General features: G+C 36.0%; 2 protein-coding genes and 1 pseudogene across 2 annotated transcripts; 2 read left to right on the plus strand and 1 right to left on the minus strand.

The window, feature by feature from the left end:
- Positions 1 to 1008: 1008 nt before the first annotated feature.
- LOC103965286 (classical arabinogalactan protein 4) lies at positions 1009 to 1799 on the plus strand. Its single transcript, XM_048576183.1, has one exon. The coding sequence runs from the start codon at positions 1009 to 1011 to the stop codon at positions 1459 to 1461; it is 453 nt and encodes a 150-aa protein (XP_048432140.1). The 3' UTR covers positions 1462 to 1799.
- A 4472-nt stretch (positions 1800 to 6271) lies between these two features.
- Positions 6272 to 12372, plus strand: LOC103955660 (protein DETOXIFICATION 27). Its single transcript, XM_009367556.2, has 8 exons — positions 6272 to 6688; positions 6829 to 7370; positions 7605 to 7691; positions 7943 to 7999; positions 11153 to 11391; positions 11479 to 11597; positions 11951 to 12040; positions 12154 to 12372. Exons 1-8 carry the CDS (start codon positions 6389 to 6391, stop codon positions 12199 to 12201), a joined length of 1482 nt encoding a protein of 493 aa, XP_009365831.2. The 5' UTR covers positions 6272 to 6388; the 3' UTR covers positions 12202 to 12372.
- A 7015-nt stretch (positions 12373 to 19387) lies between these two features.
- On the minus strand, positions 19388 to 21102 carry LOC103955634 (annotated as a pseudogene).
- Between the last annotated feature and the right edge of the window lie 493 nt (positions 21103 to 21595).

Raw genomic sequence — 21595 nt, forward strand, 5'->3', positions numbered from 1 at the left:
AAATTGAAAATCCCAACAAATCACAAGAATCAAAAAATTAATCTAAATAACCATAGAATGCATGTTAAATGAAATGGTGTGATTGCTAATAATGAAAGAGTCATTTTTGTAAAACCACCCACCAAGCTTGTAGTTGTTGAAAAGGGCAAACCAACCGAATCCAGGCTGTTAAAAGCTGAGCTCTGCACTATTATATTACCAAGAAAACTAATACACCAGAAAATGCGGTAGAAAGAGACGTATTACTAACCCTCATCAGCAACCAAAAACATGTGACATTTTCAAACCATTTCCCCCATCATCATACAATCTTAAAGCTCACAAACCAGGTTTACGTCAATAATGATTTTAGGGCCTTGTCGGTGATTTAGGAATAATCGCACGTAAATATTATCCTAACTTAAACACATGCACAGTTTGATAAGTGAAGAGTTTCATTATAACAAAACTCGGTGCAATTGAAAGTATAATCATTTAATATAAACGGTAATATATTTAGTGAAGTTTCCGACATAAAAATTGCAATCTTCAACAATTTACAGTCCAAACTAAATTAGTGGTATAAGCCTGATCATGACATGCGTCGAAGCCAAACAAAACCGTGTTTGGTGGTTCGACCCGTAAATGATCCTTGAAGAAAGTTCAAACAATTAGAAATAGTGTAAATGGCTGACCAGCTAATCACACCACTACCCTCGCTGGCTTAACAAAATTTAGGTATTTGTAAAGTTACATATATACATATATTTATATATATATTTAATAAAAACGCAATGTGATTGTGCATGTATAAATATAATTTAACCATTGAAGGAATCTCAAATTAGCATTATTGAATTTGTAACGCGCCACAACCCCCCCCAAACCCCCACTTCCTCTCCAACCTTTTTATATTCTCCTCTCCTTTTGAAACCTCTACACATCTCTGAAACTCCCTCTCTCTCTCGCTCGCTCATCAAATTCTCTCTCTCTCTCTCTCTCTCTCTCTCTCTCTCTCTCTCTCTAAAAATGAAGATGGGTTTTGCAGGGTTCCAAGTTTTGATGGTTTTGGGTCTGTTGGCCACATCATGCATAGCCCAAGCCCCAGGAGCTGCACCCACAGCCTCACCCCCAACCGCAAAGTCGCCAACCGCAAAGTCGCCAACCGCCACCCCACCAACCGCCACACCGCCATCAGCCGTACCAGTTCCATCACCCAGCAAAACACCAACCGCGTCACCAACTCCATCACCAGTGACAGCACCAACCCCAAGTGCCTCCCCACCATCTTCCACACCAGCTTCCACCCCAGCTTCCACTCCAGCAGCTAAGTCTCCATCGTCGTCAGCTGCTCCCTCAGGCTCAAGCCCGAACTCCCCACCGGCTGACGCTGTTCCTCCAAGTGGCACCTCCGCCATCAGCCGCGTTGCTATTGCTGGAACTGCTCTTGCTGGAGTTTTCTTCGCGATTGTGTTGGCTTAGATTCATGGGCTTTGCTCTTTCGGGTTTTCCTATTGGTCCACGTGGAGACTCACATCTGCTCTTAGATCTGGGTTTTGATGGACGGTCGAGATCTATTAATTTCTTTTTATTTTGTTGCTTATTTTCGTTAATGTTTTTTGTATTTTTGTTTAACTCTGTGTTTTCATGCCATATGATGATTATTGGTTTGGCAGTCTATGGTGGATTTGGACGGTCGTGATGTGATTAATTATGGTGATTCATTATTTTAGAGTTGACAAGTGCACCCATTTGTAGATGAGTCGTTGGATGTACATCTGTCCGATCATAGTTTAATAAAACAGTTTGTCATTCTTTTTCTTATGGATCTTCAACTTTTCAAGTTTTCATACTTAATTTTCTCTCTAACATTGTAGGTGTGACTCTAAATTTTACGATTTTACGTGCACCGAGATATTAATGGATCGATGAAGGTGACAAAGATATAATTTATTTTATTAAATCTCATTCGTTTATTTTACGTTGCATTATATTACAATGTAGTATATGTGAGTTTCTAAAATATTTTTGTCAAATTTATCACATTTCCAAAATAAGTGAATGGAGAATAAATTGAGCCTTTATTTTCTAGGGTTGGGTGGCTGTGCCTTTTGACAAAGTCTACATGATTTGTTTTTTATTTCCATGCCAAAAAGATGGAATACAAGTCCTTAGGTTTGGTCTGTATGCTTCCATTCCATTTCTTGACGTTGACCCAATGGTTTAAAAAGTCTTCATGGTAAGTGAAGGTGCACCATCTAACTTTCTTTTGAGTGATTCCACGAAACTTCATACATGTGTAATCCATTTGGATCAAAAGTAAAAAATGGAATCAAGTAATCTTTTTGGAATCCGGATCTTCGTCGGATCTTTTTTGTGAGGATCTTGAAAATTCGTGAATCATATATGTTCATCGTACATTATGCAGTCAGAAATAATTTTAAATATTTTTATTTAAAATTAAATACAAACAGTACGTGACAAAAACTGACTGCACGATGTACGATGAATGGATACGATTTACGAATTTCTAGGATCCTCACCAAAATGATCCGAAGAGAATCCTGTTGGATCTTTTTGAAGGAGATTTGAACTTTATATATATAATGTAACATTTTATAGTTTAAAATGACTAAAATTCGATTGTCATATAAAACTATAAATTCAAATGTTTATATTGTGTTGATAATCGGTGGAGCTAATTTTCACACATCATTTTTAGTCTCTCTCAAACACTTTTCTTTATCATCGTCTATCTGAGAGAGAGAGAGAGAGAGCTAGCAATTTGCAATTGTAGAGGATAAAAACGGGGTAACAGGAACTGGAGATACGAAATTGCACAGAAAAAGGAGGTTTACGACGCTCAACGTAGTTAGGGTTTCTTAAGTATAAAATACACTTTTTTTTTAAAATTTTTTTAATGAGAAAACAAGGCTCAATTTTTTTTATTAGAAAACAAAGCACAACAAAAACAAATGGACCTAGGATGTGTTACTAACCAACAGAAAGAGCCATAAAATTACACATATATTCATATTTAATAGATTCATTAAAATAAATATAAACCGCTTAAGTTTCTAGGGACGTTTTCGTCGCTAACTACCGCTTAACGATTTTTAAAACATTGATAATAACTATAAACTTGGATTTGGGCTCACACATTTTGGAAAAGGCTAACTGATTTTGGGCTAACACACTGATTTTGTTGATTCCTTAGGCCCTTGAACATGATGACAAAATTTCTTTATGTTGGGCATTGGGCCTCTTCTAAAAAAAACAAAAAGTACTGATTTAAGACGAAACATATACTATATTTACACTGCACACTAAAACGACTAGTCACTAATGAGATTCTTTGCAATGGCTTATATAAAGTATATATCAACTCAGTAGTCTACCAATGTGGGACTCAATACACATGTATATATATATATATATGGTAATCTGTTTGTCAGTTATAATTATAATTATAATTAAGGCCTGCTTTATATAAACCCATTGCACATCATCATCAAATCCTATATATATGTATATATGGTAATCTGTTTGTCAAATATATCCAACCAAATATAAAAGTGAAAGTAAATGATTGTCACAAGATCTGGCTGGGCACTCACATTAGATTGCCAAGCAACACTCTTCCCTGGCCGATTGTTGATGAAAAAGTGTTGTGCTCTCACTGCAATTTCCTAGTGGAAAAAGTAGTCTCCCTCCCGCAAGACTGGACGATGATGACAAAATGCAATAGCTGAAAAGGTTGGTATTACTTCTATCCTACACTCTTTTGAATCTGATTTTTATTATCTTGATATTCTCAATGAATCAACAAAATTACAGAAGTTAGTGGTTTTCTTTCTTGAAAAATGATTTATGCAAACTTTTTTTTTTTTTTTAAATTCTGTTCATTATGTTTATTTATGCTCATTGATCTCATTTGCTTTATTCAATCCACATGCTAGAAATAAACTAAAGTGTGTATGAAGAGAAAAATGTTGTGTGAAAATTAATTACACAGAAAAGAAGTAATGTTCTCTAATCTTATTTATGTTGTTAGACTGCAATACTAGTGTCCTAATTCCCAAATAATAGATATGCCCAAAATTAGTATGATCAATTTCAACGTTCCTGATTAACATGAATACATGCATCTTAAATTATTTAGGGATCTTTTGATATAGGCGCCTCAGTTTTGAATTTTCTAGATCAAACATCCATGTATTTTAGTGATTTGATTAAACTTTTTTTTGTCATAATTTTGGTGCTATATGCACATTATATTGTAATAAATTTCCTATAATCTAGCATTTTGATTACACTCTCCTCCGTTAGAGATAATTGTAAAAAAAAAAAAAGAAGTTGGTTAGATTCAATTTATTTTCACAATAATGCTACAATTTAGCAATAATTATCTACAATTTAAGATATTTTCTTTCCAAAATAGTTTGAAATATTTTTATATTCCCCAAAATCAAACGTACCGAAATAAGTTTTTCTTATAGCACATTAAGAGAAAATATGATTGAGAATAATCTAAACATATCAATACACACTGTGTACAAAATAAAACGTACCAAAATAAAAATAATGTACCAATATTAACAATATGTATCAAATCAAACCTACCAAAATTGCAAATAAACATACCAATTAATGATTTTTGTAAATTCAAACATACCCGCAGATAATATCTACGTAATGTATTGTACCTAATAATAATTTGTCAACAACTATACTTAAAAAAACAGCAAAATAATAATAATAATAATAATTTCACAAAAAAAATTGAAAAAATTACTAGGAGCTTTTATGCTGATCACCAACTATTTGAAAAAGAAAAAACCATTTGGAAAAATAAATAATATTAAATGTTTGCATAACAAAAAAAAAAAAAAAAGAATGCGATCGAAAAAACATATTTGGAAGAAGAGAAAATATAGTTTAATTACTAATATCTCCATTAAATAAGGAAAAATGCATCATGCAGATAAAAGGATAAATTCAAAAATTATTTTGATTTAAAAAATTAGATGTGACTATTGGTCAAAATACTTTAATCAAATTTTAAAAAGGCACATATGTTTAATCTAATGATATAGAAAAATTGTAGGAGATTCTAATTATTCTTTAAGGGTAATGCTAGATAGACCAAATTTTTTGAACCAAATTGCAAACCAAATGATGTGTCACCACTAAGAAATAAGCACGTTAATCAACACTTAAGTAATAATTCAGTCATCAACAACCACTCTTTTGGTTTACAAAACTTGATTAAAAAATTGGGTCTTCCTAACATTATCCATTCTTAAACAACAAAACATTGAGGTGCACAAAAGCTACTTCAGAGTGCATGCATATATGGGTAATGCTAGGGAGACTAAATTTACAAACTAAATAACATGTTACCAATAAGAAATGGGCACGTTAATCAATGCTTAAGTAAGGTTAATGCTAGAGAGACTAAATTTGTTGACTAAATTTGCAACTTAAATGATGTGTTACATATAAAAAAATATGCATATTAATCAATACTTACGTAATAATTCAATCATCAACTTCCATATCATTTAGTTTATAAAAGTGTCTCGAGCATTACCCTGCATGTATATATATCATTGGATCACTGCAATATAAAAACGAAAGATGATTGGTTGTATATCGAATCTTTCTTCTGTTTAATTAATCTACTTCAATAGCATAGATAATGCTAGGGAGATCAAATTTTTTGAACCAAATGATATGTCACCAATAAGAAACAAGCACGTTAATCAACATTTAATTAATAATCCAATTATCTACAATCACATCAATGAGTTTGCAAATTTAATTTGAAAAATTTGATCAATCTAGCATTACCCTAATAGCATATATATATACAAGCTGACGATGACTTTTCTAATTTTCTTCATACCCTATACAAAATTACAAATTACTTTTCGTAAGCAATGACCATGTGTGTTTTGGAAGTTTTGTCTTTTCGTAGCGCTGCACCTCTTCCTGCCTATTAAATCAGAAATTTTTCGGTGTGACTTGTAAATCGAAGTCCACCTTATTTTGAGTCTATGAATCATATCGTGAAATTACGAACACCACACGAGGCGACCGAAGTCGTCACGCCACACATTTTTGTCTGCACAAAATAATAAAATATAAAATTTGAAGCTCAAACGTGGTTCACTGCTTCAACGCCGCTCAACAGCTTGTAATTATTTAGAGAGAACAAAATGCAATTGCTCCCCTTCATATGTAAGAAGCCAAACTCTCTCTCAGACTTATAATTGTGCTGTATCCCTCTCTCTCTCTCTCTCTCTCTCTCTCTCTCTCTCTCTCTCCCCCCCCCAATAAAATTAGAGACAAGTGTTGCAAAAGAACCAGAGAAAGGAAGTGATTAAGAAGGATTAGCAGTTGCAGAATGCCAAGTAACAGTGCACTAGTGGAGGCAGAGGTTCCATTGTTGGATGATTTAGCTTCAACCGTCCGATTGAAACGTGAACATAATGATGATGAAACTCAAGCTACTACTCTTGTAAGGAGATCTTGGATTGAATCAAAGAAGCTGTGGCACATAGTTGGTCCCGCAATCTTTAGCCGTGTAGCCTCGTATTCCATGTTGGTCATCACCCAAGCCTTCGCCGGCCACCTCGGCGACCTCGAGCTTGCTGCCATCTCGATTGCTAATAATGTCATTGTTGGTTTCGATTTTGGGCTCTTGGTACTTTTCTCAACACCAATCACTTATTTGCTTCTTATTTTCATAATGTCTCAATCTGCTGGCATGTTATGTTATCACATCTAAATGCGATTTCACGTGATCAATGCATTAACTTTGTTATGGATGTTTTTTTTAACCAGTTAGGGATGGCAAGTGCTTTAGAAACACTATGTGGGCAAGCTTATGGAGCAAAGAAGTACTACATGCTTGGAGTGTACATGCAAAGATCATGGATTGTTTTGTTTCTGTGCTGTATTCTTCTTCTACCAATCTATCTCTTTGCCTCTCCATTTTTGAAGCTTTTAGGGCAACCCACAGAAGTTGCAGAGTTGTCTGGCGTTGTGTCCATGGTCATGATTCCTCTTCACTTCAGCTTTGCGTTTCAGTTTCCATTGCAGAGGTTCCTACAGAGCCAGCTCAAAACAGCAGTGATTGCATGGGTTTCTCTGGTTGGCCTTGCAGTGCATGTGTTTGTGAGTTGGTTTTTTGTGTACAGACTTCAGTTTGGAGTGATTGGCACTGCAATTACCATAAACTTTTCGTGGTGGGTTTTGGTGTTTGGTCTTCTGGGTTACACTCTCTTTGGTGGCTGCCCCTTGACTTGGGCTGGTTTCTCCATTGAAGCATTTTCTGGCCTTTGGGAATTCACTAAACTCTCTGCTGCTTCTGGAGTCATGCTTTGGTACCCCTCTCTCTCAAAAAAAAAAACAATTTACATGAAACCTGTTCATTGTTACGATGACGTCCCAGTTCAATAATACAACGTCATATGTAGAGAAACTTACATATGAAATTGTATTATTGAGTCGGGGGTCGGAGCACCACAGTGAAAGTGAATCAATTCATGTACATCCTTCTCCTTTCTGATAATCTACCAATTTACCTTAACATTTTTAACTTGTAATTGAAATTGCAGCCTGGAGAATTGGTATTATAGAATACTAATTCTGATGACTGGGAATCTACAGAACGCAGAGATTGCTGTGGATGCGTTGTCTATATGGTAACCATAGAATTAAATAAATAAAATTGTATATTGAAATTTTTTTTTCTTTTCTCTATGTCCATATTTCTATGTTCTACAAAACGATACCGTGCCCTATCACTGTCAAATTATAAATTGCGTTTGAAGAGTTTGGTTGGACTCAACAAGATCTACGCACACAAATGAACTGTGTCCTCTTGAAATAGAATAAGAATATTATCATAATAATGTAGTTATATAATGCTAATTTGTCTTTTTTTGCTTGGCAGCATGACGATAAATGGGTGGGAGATGATGATTCCTCTGGCCTTCTTTGCAGGAGCTGGGTAACACATTTTCTCTTTTGCTTTCTTCTATATTATCATGAAATGAATACTACGTGGAGCCCACCGTAATAGACCAAAGCTTGACTTCCTAAACCAATTAGAGCATTTTAAACAGAATTTCTAAATTTTTGTTTTACTTGATAAATCTGCGTTAACTAATTCAGAAGCATCTCGGTGATTATCGTTTGTATTACAATCATATAATTTCAATTGTAGTTAGTGTACAATTTCTATCTAAATAAGGATTGATATAACCCTACGTATTGTAATAGTTTGTATAAATCAACAGATGGAGTCCTTATTTCTGGACAATCGGGAATCCTGAAATAATCAATTAGAAACCTTGTTTGCTAGACTCTATACTATACCTGTGGAACAAACTCTAGATAGACTGACTTTATTGGACATAAACTTCACTATACAACAAGAGAAAAACAAAGGAACAATTTGGATAGCAGAGTTGTTTCTTACTAGGAATAACTTGAAGGGAAAATCCAATAATACCAGAAGATTAAAAGCTCATGGAAGATATAAATGGCATCTGAATTAAGACTAGAGACCGATAATATGAGGCATAAAATGGCTTAAAAATCCAGTAGGATAAATAACAGCTACAAGATCAAGTCATGAAATTAGACTATTACAGCTTCCTAAGCTCCTTTCACTATACCCTGCCCTACTGCATCTTCAAAGATTCATTTCCCCCCAATGACCAAAAAAAAAAGCTTTCACACCTAGATCTTAAAGACTTACTCTAGAATTTGAACAAAATCCTAAACTATACGAGTCTGCTTTAGGAATATAATATTGACATTGAAATTATCTTGTTTCATGTTGATTTAAGACTCGCATTCAAAATTGAACACCACCCTAATCTCTTCAGTCACTAAAACAACCTATATACATGATAGAGACTCGAGACTTGCATTGAATTTTGGCAAAACCCCAAATTGGAGAAGTCTGATCAGTTACTAAAAGTCTAAAAAATCCTAATTTTATAAATTTTTATTTTGGGAACATAATGAAGAATTGAAATTACCTTGATTCATGCTGATTTTTATACTATTTTCAATTTTCTAAAATGTGGATAGAATGCATGCAGAGTTTCAAAGCTTGAATTATTCTGCAGTTCATCTTGGTTCCTATTTAATCTGCATCCCACATAAACCATTCTCTAAATCCCCTAGGTTCTTGTCTAGACATTGACGAACAAGAATCCAAAATTTCCAATAATACTCAAATAATCAATTAGAAAATTACATACTTTGAATTCCTTAGCGGCGAATTTCAGCACGGCAACGATAGGGGCAGTTCCAAAACAAGTCATTCTCCAGCGAGGCGAGGTGAGGTGAGGTGAGGTCGACAAAGTGACTGGGTGAGGTCAAGGACGACGAGGAGGGTGAGCCGGTGAGGTCACTGAGGTGAGGCGTGAGGTCAAGAGAGACTGAGAGAGAGTGATTGAGTCTCTGAGTCTGAGTTAGAGTTTATTTGGATTCAATGGTTGAGATTAAATCTCAACCAAATCGGACGGCTATTACAATTCTACATATATATTTAAAATTAAATAATATATATATATTTTTTATTTCAGTTCGGTTTGGGATTACCGAACAAATGCAAATCTGAGACCAATTCCCATACCGAATTTTCAGGATTGGTTTGGTAATGGGTACCGAAATTTTCGGGATTTTCAGTTTGAGATTTTTTGGTTTGGTCTTTTTTTTTTTCCACCCTTATACACACACAGAATGCTTTAAGAGGAGAAGTTTTCATTTTTTTATAAAATTGGAAATTAGTTGTGGAACCCACACCACATCGAACTTTAACAATTTGAACTGTCTTTTTTTTTTTAAGTTGCACCTTATAGATCATCTTTGCAAAATATTGGTCAAATCGATAATATTTGAGGCATCTAATTGAGTTCTCAGAAATTAACGAACATTTTATTCTAAGAAAACATTGAAATTTTATTGTGATAGTTAAATAAGCAAATGGTTTCGGATTAAATTGAATTTTTCCAAAAATGATCTATGAATTAAAATTATAAAATAAACGGTTCATATTGTTGAAGTTTAATGTGAAGTGGGTTCATAACTAATTTTAATTTTAATTTTGAAAAAAAGAGAAGATCCATTCCCTTAAAGGATATATATATATATATATATATATATATGTTTTTATGCCAACTAGTTCTTTGTTTTTGTATTATAGCTATACGTAGAAGACGCGAGATAACTAGGCTTTATAATTTGTTTCTTGTTTATTAATTTAGTCCAAGAAGATAATTTTGATTGAGATAGAGACTGATGATTTAATTTAAAAATTCGCAGTTTAGTGTATTTGTATTAGAAAAACATTTGAATATAAGTCTGAAAAAGACGGACGTCCTTGTAGAAAATTCTAGGCAACCTTTGTTGAATATCTGGTTGTCTACTACTACTTGTCTTTTCTATTATCTGGAAAGATGGTTTTTATCATCTTTGTTACTCAACGTCTAAAATGATGTTACACGAGCTTAAGCTTTTGAAGTTTAATAGGGCCATAGGGGTACAATGATGTGGATGGGTTCCAAACATTAATCAAAGTCTCCAAACTTTAGGAGGAAAATGGATGGGAAAGTAAAAGGGTAAAACAACTTTGATTAGTTCGATTACCTGTACCTGGTCCGATGGATTATATTCGCTAGCCGCCCATCATCAGTATGGTTATCCCTCCAAAATATGTTGTCAGCAACCGACAGACCCTCAATCATTTGTTTCATTTGGGATACAGTACTGCTCATAATCATCGTATGTAATTGGTTTTTTCTGCCTGCTTTTCCCATGGATAAGTATCATCAATGGATCGAGTCGGAACAATTGCCATTTCAAATGCAACTTCTATCATGTTTGTGTGTGCTCCTGTCTCTTTTCTGTTTATAATATTATCGGATCCAATCCAAAACAGTGACCATTAGGGTTTAGCAATACTAACAAGAGCTGATTTTTACTCTTTTTAGCTCCTCACAAACCTCTTTGTTTCATGCCGTTATATTGAATAAATTAAATGAAAACAACGACATGATTAAACAGGAGGGGCTGTGTGAGAAATAAAAAAAAAAAGTTTGTTTATTCAATTTCTGTAGCTAATGCGTTTTGTTATTGTAATGAACAGAGTTAGGGTTGCAAATGAGCTTGGAGCTGGGAATGGGAAGGGAGCCAAGTTTGCGACAACAGTGGCAGTTGTGACATCTGTTATAATTGGCCTCTTCTTTTGGCTCTTGATTATGATGTTCCACAACGAGTTCGGCTACATATTTACAAATAGTGAACCTGTTCTTACTGAAGTTAGCAAACTCTCCCTTCTACTAGCCTTCACAATTTTGCTCAACAGTGTTCAACCAGTTCTCTCTGGTAATCACCTTCTCTAGTTAACTTTTAACGAAACAACTATCAAACGGTTCATTAACTAGCTAGTGTTTATTTTGTTTTGATTAACAGGTGTGGCCGTGGGATCTGGGTGGCAATCTTATGTGGCATACATAAACTTGGGCTGCTATTATCTGATTGGCGTGCCACTTGGGTTTTTAATGGGATGGTTCTTCCACCAAGGAGTGATGGTACGTATTTTTATCACTCAATTTTACTTATGTATAAAAGAAATTGGATTCACCAGTTTATATGCAGATTCTCTTTTGCAACCAAGACACAGTCTTAGTGGCGTTACTTATTTAATAGATGTTTCACATGTTCAAGAAGTGCATCACTCGTTTAATATGTACTTGTTACATGATGCCTTTGATTACAAAAGAGTTCCTCCATTACCCATCCAATATATACTTATCACAAGTACACGTGATAATCTTTCTCCCCACACCATTCTCTATGATTGCTTCCCAGTTACTACAATATATACTTCTCATTTTTGCGTCTGTTTCTGGACTGACATTTGATTACAAATGGACGTGATTAGGGAATTTGGGCTGGAATGATCTTTGGTGGGACAGCAGTTCAAACCTTGATATTGGCCATCATCACAATTCGATGCGACTGGGATAAAGAGGTACAGATTATGGAATTCCAGAACTGTCACTGGTTGTGGTTTTGATTTTGTGACTTGTATACTTTTCCATACATTTGTGATCATTATATTTCTGTGTTGGGATATATTTGCAGGCAGAGAAAGCAAGCATGCACGTATTGAGGTGGGCGGACAAGAACTAATAATATTAACAATGTCCATCGGATTTGCTGATGATGTTTTACGATTACATTGTGTCAATATAAACAAGACAAATTTGTTTAGATTGTACGGAAAGGAATAGAAGACAGAAATTATTTTCTGCAGAACTAAGATTTGATAGGTGAATTTACATTGGAAAAATTTCATACTTACATTCGGCTTTGACAAGCTATATGGAGTGAGTGGAGAACATTTCATGTTCGACCTCCTTCATAATACAATGGTTTCTATCCCGAACCAAAAAAACTGAAACGAATTGTTTCGGGACGGAATTTTGGTTTTGTCGAAATTTGCTAATACCAATAATTTTTCAAATTCTCGGTCTGGTTCAGGAATGGACCTGAGGCCCATTTTTTATTTAATCTGGATTTTGGGCTAAATTTGGTCAGCCCAATTTTTTTATGTTTCTGGAAGTGTAACTTGTGTAACTAAAATTGTCCAATTCATACCAATTGATTGTATAAGTACTAATCAATTGTATTAATATCAATCACCCTGCTACCTTACTAATTAGAATCTAAAACAATTGTAAACTGATCCACTTGTATGATTAGATACCTAAAGAATGATAGAATTAATTAATTGATATGGTTAAATAGAAAGTCTAAATTAATCATAGAAGTCATGAAATTTCTCTTTTGGACTTAAAAGTAGTTCGGGTTTTCTCAGGCCCATTGGGCCCAAACCCTATTGGTTTTTGATAAGATGACTTAAAATATGAGAGCCTAAAGCCAAGCCCATCGCAAGGGGGCTGACTGTCTTGAGAGGAATTGAGAGAGAAAAGTCAATTTGATTGACTCATTCTTTTCCATATAAAAAGAGAGTTAAGGGAAAAAGTTCATTTCCACTGTGTTTAGATAGAGAAATTTAAAGGGTAGGTGCATTTGTAATCTCATATATCTTTAAAATATTTCAATTTCATACAACACGTGATATTTTATTTCAGTTTAATACATCTGTTAATAATTCTGCGAAGTTGATCATTAACTAATGAAGTGGCAGTCAAAATTGTTCACATAGATAAAAAAATATAGATAAATCAAGTTAAAAAAGAAAATATTTTTTATGCCAACTCGACTCTTCCATCTGCAGCTCTCTTCGACTCCATTTCTCATCCGCCCTCGGCCGCAACCACCCCATCTCTCCCGACCCATCTTCTTTGCTGGCTTCAAGCTCTCCATTGTTGGTCTTTTATAGGGCTTGTCTGCTGAAGAGAGAAATCAGAGTTTTTATGTTTTCAATTTTGCCCAATATTTTCCTCCCCCATTAGAATCCTTTTTGAATACAACCATTGACTTTCTCCGTTGAACAATCTCATCATCTTCCACAAACTTTTTTTTGAAATACACAAACCTCCTTGTTTTTGATTTCATGGATCCACAGATCTAATGGTTCCCAGCCCACACGAGCAGCCGCAGCGACCCCCTTCCCAATCACCATCGCAGCCCCCAGACCACTCCGCATTCGGTAAAGTCTTCTCAAACAATGCTTCTACAACGAAATCCTAATCCTCTTCTCCACTGAAAGCGCGTTGCCGGAGGGAAGAGATCTCCAACGGAAGGGGAAGAGATGTTGAAGATGGGGTGGGCCGCTGGGTTCTAACATGAAGTGCATAATTTTTCTTTATATTTTAAATAGATTTCTTTTAAATTAAAAATTAAAATAATTATATATTTCTTTTTTTTTTCTTCCTATGTGGCATATTTCTGAGATCCACGTCAGCAAAAATATGGGCTCCACATTTGCCACGTCATCAATTAAGAGTCAAATTGATGGTTTGACTAACAGATGTATGCAATTGTAATTAAATAAAAGTTTGTGTACGAAATTGAAATGTTTTAAAGATATTGTATAAAATTGCAATTGCATCTAAACTTAAGGGGGTAAAATGTAATTTACCCTTAAGATTATTAAGGAATTTCAAAATGACAGAAATAGAAATGACGAAATTTTATATTCTAGAATTTGTAAATTTTTTTATTTGGTTAACCTACAAAAATAGTGGAATTTGAATACATAATTTCTTATTTTTAAACTCTCATTTACAGAAATTTAAAAATAACACCTAGTTACATAGAATTTAAATTTAGAATTGGAGGTTCCAAATTCCAAGTTTTTTTTCCACGAGGAAATTCTAACTTTCTATGTTTATGAATCCAAACAAGAGAATTGGTACATGTTAATTTATAAATTTTGACATTTATCAAAATTTTAAGTTTATTTACTTCATCCAACATAGTGCTAAGGTTTTGAGTGTAACATTTCATAACAAAAGGAAAAGAAAACTTTTTTATGACATTGTAGTGATTCGCTTTATAACTGGTTTGAGGAACCTCATGACCTCATTTCAATTTTTTTTAGATGGAGAAGTGTAATAGTTAGGCATTGTTGACTGAACTTTTGTTTGCTGCTTGTTATGCTATGAGTAATGAATCTATCATTGAATGTTTTCTAGAAATGGACTCACCACTAGTTAGCAATTGTCATGTTAGTTGAGAATAAAATCGATGACGACTATCGGAGGAAAGAATCACTGATTTATTTAACTAAAGAGTGATTATGCTGTATTGGAATATCCTAATAAATAGAGTGTTTTTAAACTCAACTCACAACATCTTGAGTTCAAAGTATAATTATTTTTTTATCAAGAAATTTTTTTTATTATTATTAAAGCTTAAAGTCTCTAATACAACCATTTCCCCAACAATCAAATTTAAAAGCCTCCATGGCCGATAAGAGGAAGACAATAATCCCAAAAATATGGGTTAGCAACCATGAGGCTGACATGAACTAACTCATCCACCACAAAAATTTGTCTCCCTGAAGATATGATTCCAATTGATACATTGAAAGTCAGAAGCCAACCATTTGTTATCCTCGACAATAGGTTTAAGATGCCAAGGAGGTATCTAGTCACCTTGCATCACCTGGATGACCATATTATGATCCCCTTCCACCAAATGTTTTTTTTACACCTTTGTGTTTAGCAAGAATAAGCCCCTCCTTTAAAGAGCGACCTCCGCAATTGATATAGTGGCATCATCAAGGTTCATTGCACTAGCCTTAACCGGTTGACCCTCCTTATTTCTAAGAACAAAAGCAGCTGCAACTTTCTCCAAACTGACCGACCCATCAAAGTTTAGTTTCACATTGCCTTGTGGGGGGCGACACCAATTAATGAAATGTTGGTAGCAATGATCACCCCTAGAGGTCTTCTTACAATTAACCTCGAAGTAGGACAATCCTACACTTCCAGCAATAGAAATACTCTTAGCTAGAATATGATTTATACTTCTAAACACTTCATTATTCCTATCATTCCAAATTTGCCAATAGTTAAGGAAAACTTTACTTTGATTGCTCAAATCATTGCACTCAGCAGTGTCAATTGTTTCCATCCAATCTAAAACATTATTAAGCTGAGCCAAATTATTCTTCCAAGGACTCACATGAGAAAGGTTTCACAATTCTTTAGCATGTTGGCACTTTAGAAATATATGATTTTGAGTCTCATCATCATTGCCACACACAAGGCAAGGTTTGTCTATATTTTGAATAAACTTACTCAATCTCACCCTAGTATGAAGTTTTCATGAATAAGTAACCAAGCAAAGATTTTTACCTTAGGAGGAAGCATTAACTTCCACATCTTCTTTAACAGCTCCGTCATTTTACTCCTTGGTTATTATTGCTCTGAATCCAAGTTGCCGACTTAATTGAGAAATTGCCAGATGAGGAATGTTCCTAAACAAAGTAATCATTCTTGCTTTGAAAGGGAATGGGTACCATACAAATCTTTCTCACAATATCCAAGTCTAAGACTTGGGAAAGCTGGACTCGATCCCAACTCTCACTAACTTTTGTTGCCCAATTATGTTATGTCGTAAATTTATAGGAATCAGGTGAAAAAGTGAATAGAGAAAAATTCAGTAATTTGTCCAAAAAAGAATATCCTTCAAAGTAATTATATACTAAAGAAAATGCATAGTAGAGAAAAAAAAAAAATAAAATAAAAACAGGGATAGCGCAATGAAAAAACAAGGTAAAAATTGTGTAATGAAAAATAAATTTCAATTAATAGTACTAAATTAAACAAAATTCAAAAATTTAATTTACTACAATACTTATATATATTTAATATGATACACCCCAACCGGAATGTCCACTAGGACTCTGAGTCGAGCTGTGCTGGCTGACACCTAGAAGGTGATGAAGCCATAAAGTATAGTGATATAGAAAATGTGAATAAATTTGAACCTAAAAGTGCCTAAAGACCAGAGTGTGTTGTGAGCAGGAATGAACCCATTTTACACGCGACGTCAGAGCATAAGTAAAGTACAGTAGTGTGGGTAAGGATCATACCCTTAGAGGTAGCCACCCATACTGAGATTCGCCAAGAATCCTCGTCGATACGAACTTTCAGTAGCTAAAACTTGGAGGGGCGAAAAACAGAAAATGTGAGTGGGCAAAAACAATGCTTTTTAGAACCATTTCTCTTTCCAAAAATAATAACCCCTCATCGTAAAACCTGTATAATTTCCCTGAAAATAATAATACATAAGTATATAGAAATCAAGCTTGAGACCAATGAAAACCAAAATGAGTGGCATGTCAAGTATCTCAGTAATAAATATGTAAGCCAGGTGATGCAAATCAATATAAAAAGATATATCAACCGGAGTCACCTAACGTGACCTGTACGGCTGAATCTATAGCTCATAAACAATTCCTGCACATAAGTCGGAACCACATAATGTGGTTTGTACGACAGGCTATGTGTAAATAAATATGCTCAAGTGCTACGATCACGTGAAGGCTGTGCGAAGTATCGCAAGTCACCTACAAGTCGGAACCACCTAATGTGGTCTGTACGACAGGCTGGCACCTGCCTTGGATCCAAGATGAGTGTGTGGTGCGAGAGGTGAACAATCACGTGAAGGCTAAGCCCTGACCTCGGGCAGAGCACGAACACCGGGGTGCAGGATAATAAGTACCAAATGCATCCAAGCATAACCATATACATCACAACCACTAACGTCATAATGTACTCACCTGTAGCTTACCTGGGCTCCGCAGCATCATGCAACATTATGCATGACTACACTAATGCATATACTAGAATATAATGCAAGTATGACATGACATTTCAATCACATTTCATTTAAAACAATTCTGGGAAAAACGTTAAGAATACATACGTATATATAGAAAACTAAAGCCTACTCACCTGGAGTCCGCACTACAACTCCCTAGCATGAATATCGAGATGTCTCAAATGACAGTCGCCTAAAGCAAATATCAAATCACATCTTAGAATCCTTACTGACAGAACACGTAATTTACATAAAACACATCCCCCAAGGGCGATCTAGAATGATTTGAAACCCATTGACCAAAAGTCAACCGTCAGTCAAAGATCGATGGTAGGGTCCACAACTCTACGTTACTCAATCCAGAAGATCTGCTCCTTGGATTTCCGATCAGTAACTTCCAAAGATTCACGTTATGTTTCTAAAACATCATCCTAAAATTTCATTATGATTCAACGGTTGAATCTCCGCCAATTGCAAATTCAAGTGGCGATTAACGTTTTATTTTACGAACTTACAAATCCAATTTGGGAAGATCCGTACATCGGATTCTCAATCTGTAAGTTCCTTTGATCCTCAAATATTATGTACTACAACATATTAAGTTTTGGTGACAATCCAGTTGTCGGATCGTCGATTCATATTTTTACCAAGTAACGTACCTTAATCAAACTAGATTCACAATAATCAAATCACATCATATGGATATCAAATCTAAGATCAATGTATCAATTTAACATAAAATGGCATCGGCGATCCACTGGCCACGCACCGCCGCTGGTTGGCCGCTCCGACTCGCCGGAACATTCAACTATTTATAAAAATTCTCAAATTTTACAGGAATGAAGATCTCAATGAGTGGAGCAACTTCCATGCTTGTAACTAAGGCCAATTTGATTGGAATAATCCCCAATTTAGCTCAAACAATATAGAACCCTAAACTTGGGTGTGTTCGATTCAACCTCCAAATTCACTCCAACGCCTCAAACATTGCTTAGGCTTTGTTCCTAGGGTTGAGGGGAGCCTAGTGGTGGTGGTAATTTGCTAGGTTAACTTCACGATCGTCGGATTTCGCCATGGTACCCACAAAATCCACGGGTTTCGTTTTACTCGAATTCAAGCTCAAACCCAATAAAATTTAGTTCGAAATGGAAAAGGGGACGATAAGGATTAGTTTTTAGGTGGTGGTGAGGGTTAGATCGTCGGAAAACCGACGGAAAAATGTTGGGAAGGTGGTGGTGTGGGTGGTGCCCGACGGGTTACACGTGCCAACCTGTGTCTCCCCCTTTTTCTTCTCTCATTTCCCCTCCTTGCTCCTGTTTCTGATTGGTCAACTTCCTCCCTTATTTCCTCTTTTCTCTTCTCTCCTTCTCATCGTGGCCGTCGATTTCTTTCTTTCTTTCCATCCCAGCCACACACGTGGCCTCACAGATATTTGCTCCAGAAATTTGGAGCCTTCCAAGTTAAATAAAATTACCAAAATATCCCTAACTTTAAACGTTAATAACTCTTCCGTTATAATTCCAAATCACGCCCTGTTTGCACCCACGCGTCCATAGCGATGAGTACATGACACGGTAGTCAACAAAAGTCAACACTTTGCCTCGAAGGGCATTTTTCGTAATTCACTTATTAAAGTTATAAAAATCATAATTTTTAGGAACGAGTTGTTACATAATACAATTATCATTTTGACGGTCAGATATGAATTGTATTAAATACATTTATTCCATAAATTATATATGACCGTCTAATAATAATTATAGTCAATAGAAAAAAAAAATCAAATTAAAATTTCTCTCTAAAACCTATACCAATGGTTGAATACGAAGTTACAAGCTAAACATTATATACAAGAGGGTGAAGTGCTAATTTAGTCTTTGAAATATCACCTCAGTGAAATTTAGGTTGCCGAATTATTTTTTTGGTAAAATAAGTCTCTATGTTCATTAAAAATTGCTAATTTTATTTCTATTATTATATTCAAAGCTATTTTATCCAACTTTTCGTCAACTTAAGTCACTTTACACATTTTAGAGTGTAATATTATCATTTTCTCGCCAAAGTTAACTTCATATAGATTGCAAATCTAATGTCTTAACATTTCATATAGATTGCAAAAAAAATGATATCAATTCTTTAGACCTCTCCGTCATGACATTAAGCTAAGAACAAAATGTGGTTGCTGAAAAATTAGCAGCAACTCATGCTGCTGACCAATCACAGCTGGACATGTGTCCAAGTAATTAATTTTTTAATCATAACTTGAACATGTGTCTAGCTGTGATTGGCCCTCAGTAGGAACTGCAGCTGATTTCTTCAGCAGCCAAGTTCTAACCTTAAGACAATCCAACGGCATTTTCAGACTGTAACGGCGTCTTCCCAGACACCAAATTTCCGTCACCCCAACCCTTAGGAGTTTTAACAATAACGGAACCTCCTATAGCAAAAACGACGGCGTCGTCAACACCCATGGGTCGAACCGGTTTGATTATCCACACTGCTTTTCCCTTCACCGCCGCCGTACCTATAGCCCTTCCTCGAACTCCCGAGGCGGCGCAAAACGATGTCGTAGCTAGTCGAACGTGTCAGCTTGCCGTTGCCGCTCGAAACTACCTGCGTCCTCACCTTCTCCGGTAGTCTTAATGTGTACCGCTCAGTGTCCAATCCGGGTCGGATCAGCGAGTGACCCGTCGAGTGCGATCTCGGAAGATCAGGAAGGAACTTTCCTGATCTCCTACGTGGGTGCCCTACCTCAACTGATTCTGGGCCCCCTCTTTGGTTTTCATCCACATTGAGCACAATGGCGTCGTTTGGTACCTGCCGGATTTCAATCGGACTCCTCGAATTCGAATCTTCCGGGTTTAAATCGGCGTTTGGCTGGGTCGCTCGCGAGTTCGACTCGGCGCACGTGAGGTTGGCGCGGCAAACCGGACACGTCACGTGAGCGGTGAGCCAGGCGTCGATGCAATCTGGATGGAAGGCGTGGTCGCATTTAGGAAGCAAACGCAGCGTTTCGAAGTCGTCAAACTCGCTCAAGCACACCGCGCACTCCAAAGCTCCCTTGCCGATCTTTAGATCCTTGACGGCGGAGTAGACGAGGATCGGGAAAGTCTGGATCACCGCCGGGTCCAGGCCTCGCCTGCTGGAAGCTCCTACGGCGGCCGGAGCTCGAGTTCGGGCGGATTCCATGTCAGTGGACTCAGCGCAGCGGCGAATGTAGATGGAGAGTAAGCCCATCAAGAAGAAGGCGAAGACGAGGAAGACAATAACGACCGCCATTGAAGAGTTCAAATTGGCGATGTAGCCATAGCCGTTGTTGTGAAACTCAGCGGTCTGGGCATTGGCCGGCGTACGATAGGCGATCAAGAAGAGGAAGAGAAGATTGAAGCTCCATGTTATATGGTGTGACATTTTGGCAAAACAGTTGGTGGGACAGCAGCTTCTGTTAGTAGCAGTGAGTGAAGTTTGTTCATAATATTATTACTTAAGAGGAAGGAAGGAAGTGGAAGGAACTAGTGACACGTGGCAGGACGAGAGTAAACGGCGGCTTTGCAGGTGGTGAAGCCGATGAGGTGTTCTTTTTGCTTTGGTTGGGGAGCAAGAAGAAGGCGATTCGTGTTGGGTCTGAACTCTTTCGGATTGCACTTTGAAGCAAAAGTAGGTGACACAGTCATATGATCGGACGGTAGAGGAGAGCAAAAGTGATGGGATGTGAAAAGGGATAAGAAGAAGAAGAAGATTGTCTGAAAGAATATGATTCTACGTGGACCTACAAATTGGCTTAAAAAGAGGAAACCAGAACCTATGGGCGCGAAAACCATTTATATAGAATGAATTTACTGTTTTAATAGAGCTTCGTTCTATAAAATAATGTGTAAATGTTTTGCACGTAACATTAAATTATTATGTCAAAATATACACGTAACAATGAATTCGTTTTATAAAAAATTATTCATCATAAACTTAGTGAGATTGGGATAAGAAAATAAAAAATATAAGTTGAGTGAGATTTTGAGTGAGAGTGATGAGACGAGCAAAAGCTGAAACCGATTGAAAGATAAAAAACCGCTGTCACTGTTCACCCTCGTCACGTTCACGGTATTCCTACTCATCATGACAAATTTGAACAGTTTTGGATTGGATTATGTTATCATGCTTTCTTTGAGCTCTTACAAGAGAAGACAATAATCCCACGTCATTAGTATTTTGTCTCATCCAATGATATTGACCTTGTTTCTTATCAGTTTGATGAGATTTTCTACGGTGTCCTGTAATTTAAGAT

This window comes from the organism of the source record quoted next, unplaced genomic scaffold (assembly GCF_019419815.1).
Source record: "Pyrus x bretschneideri cultivar Hongxiangsu unplaced genomic scaffold, Pyrus_bretschneideri_v1 Contig86, whole genome shotgun sequence".
Taxonomy (NCBI): domain Eukaryota; kingdom Viridiplantae; phylum Streptophyta; class Magnoliopsida; order Rosales; family Rosaceae; genus Pyrus; species Pyrus x bretschneideri.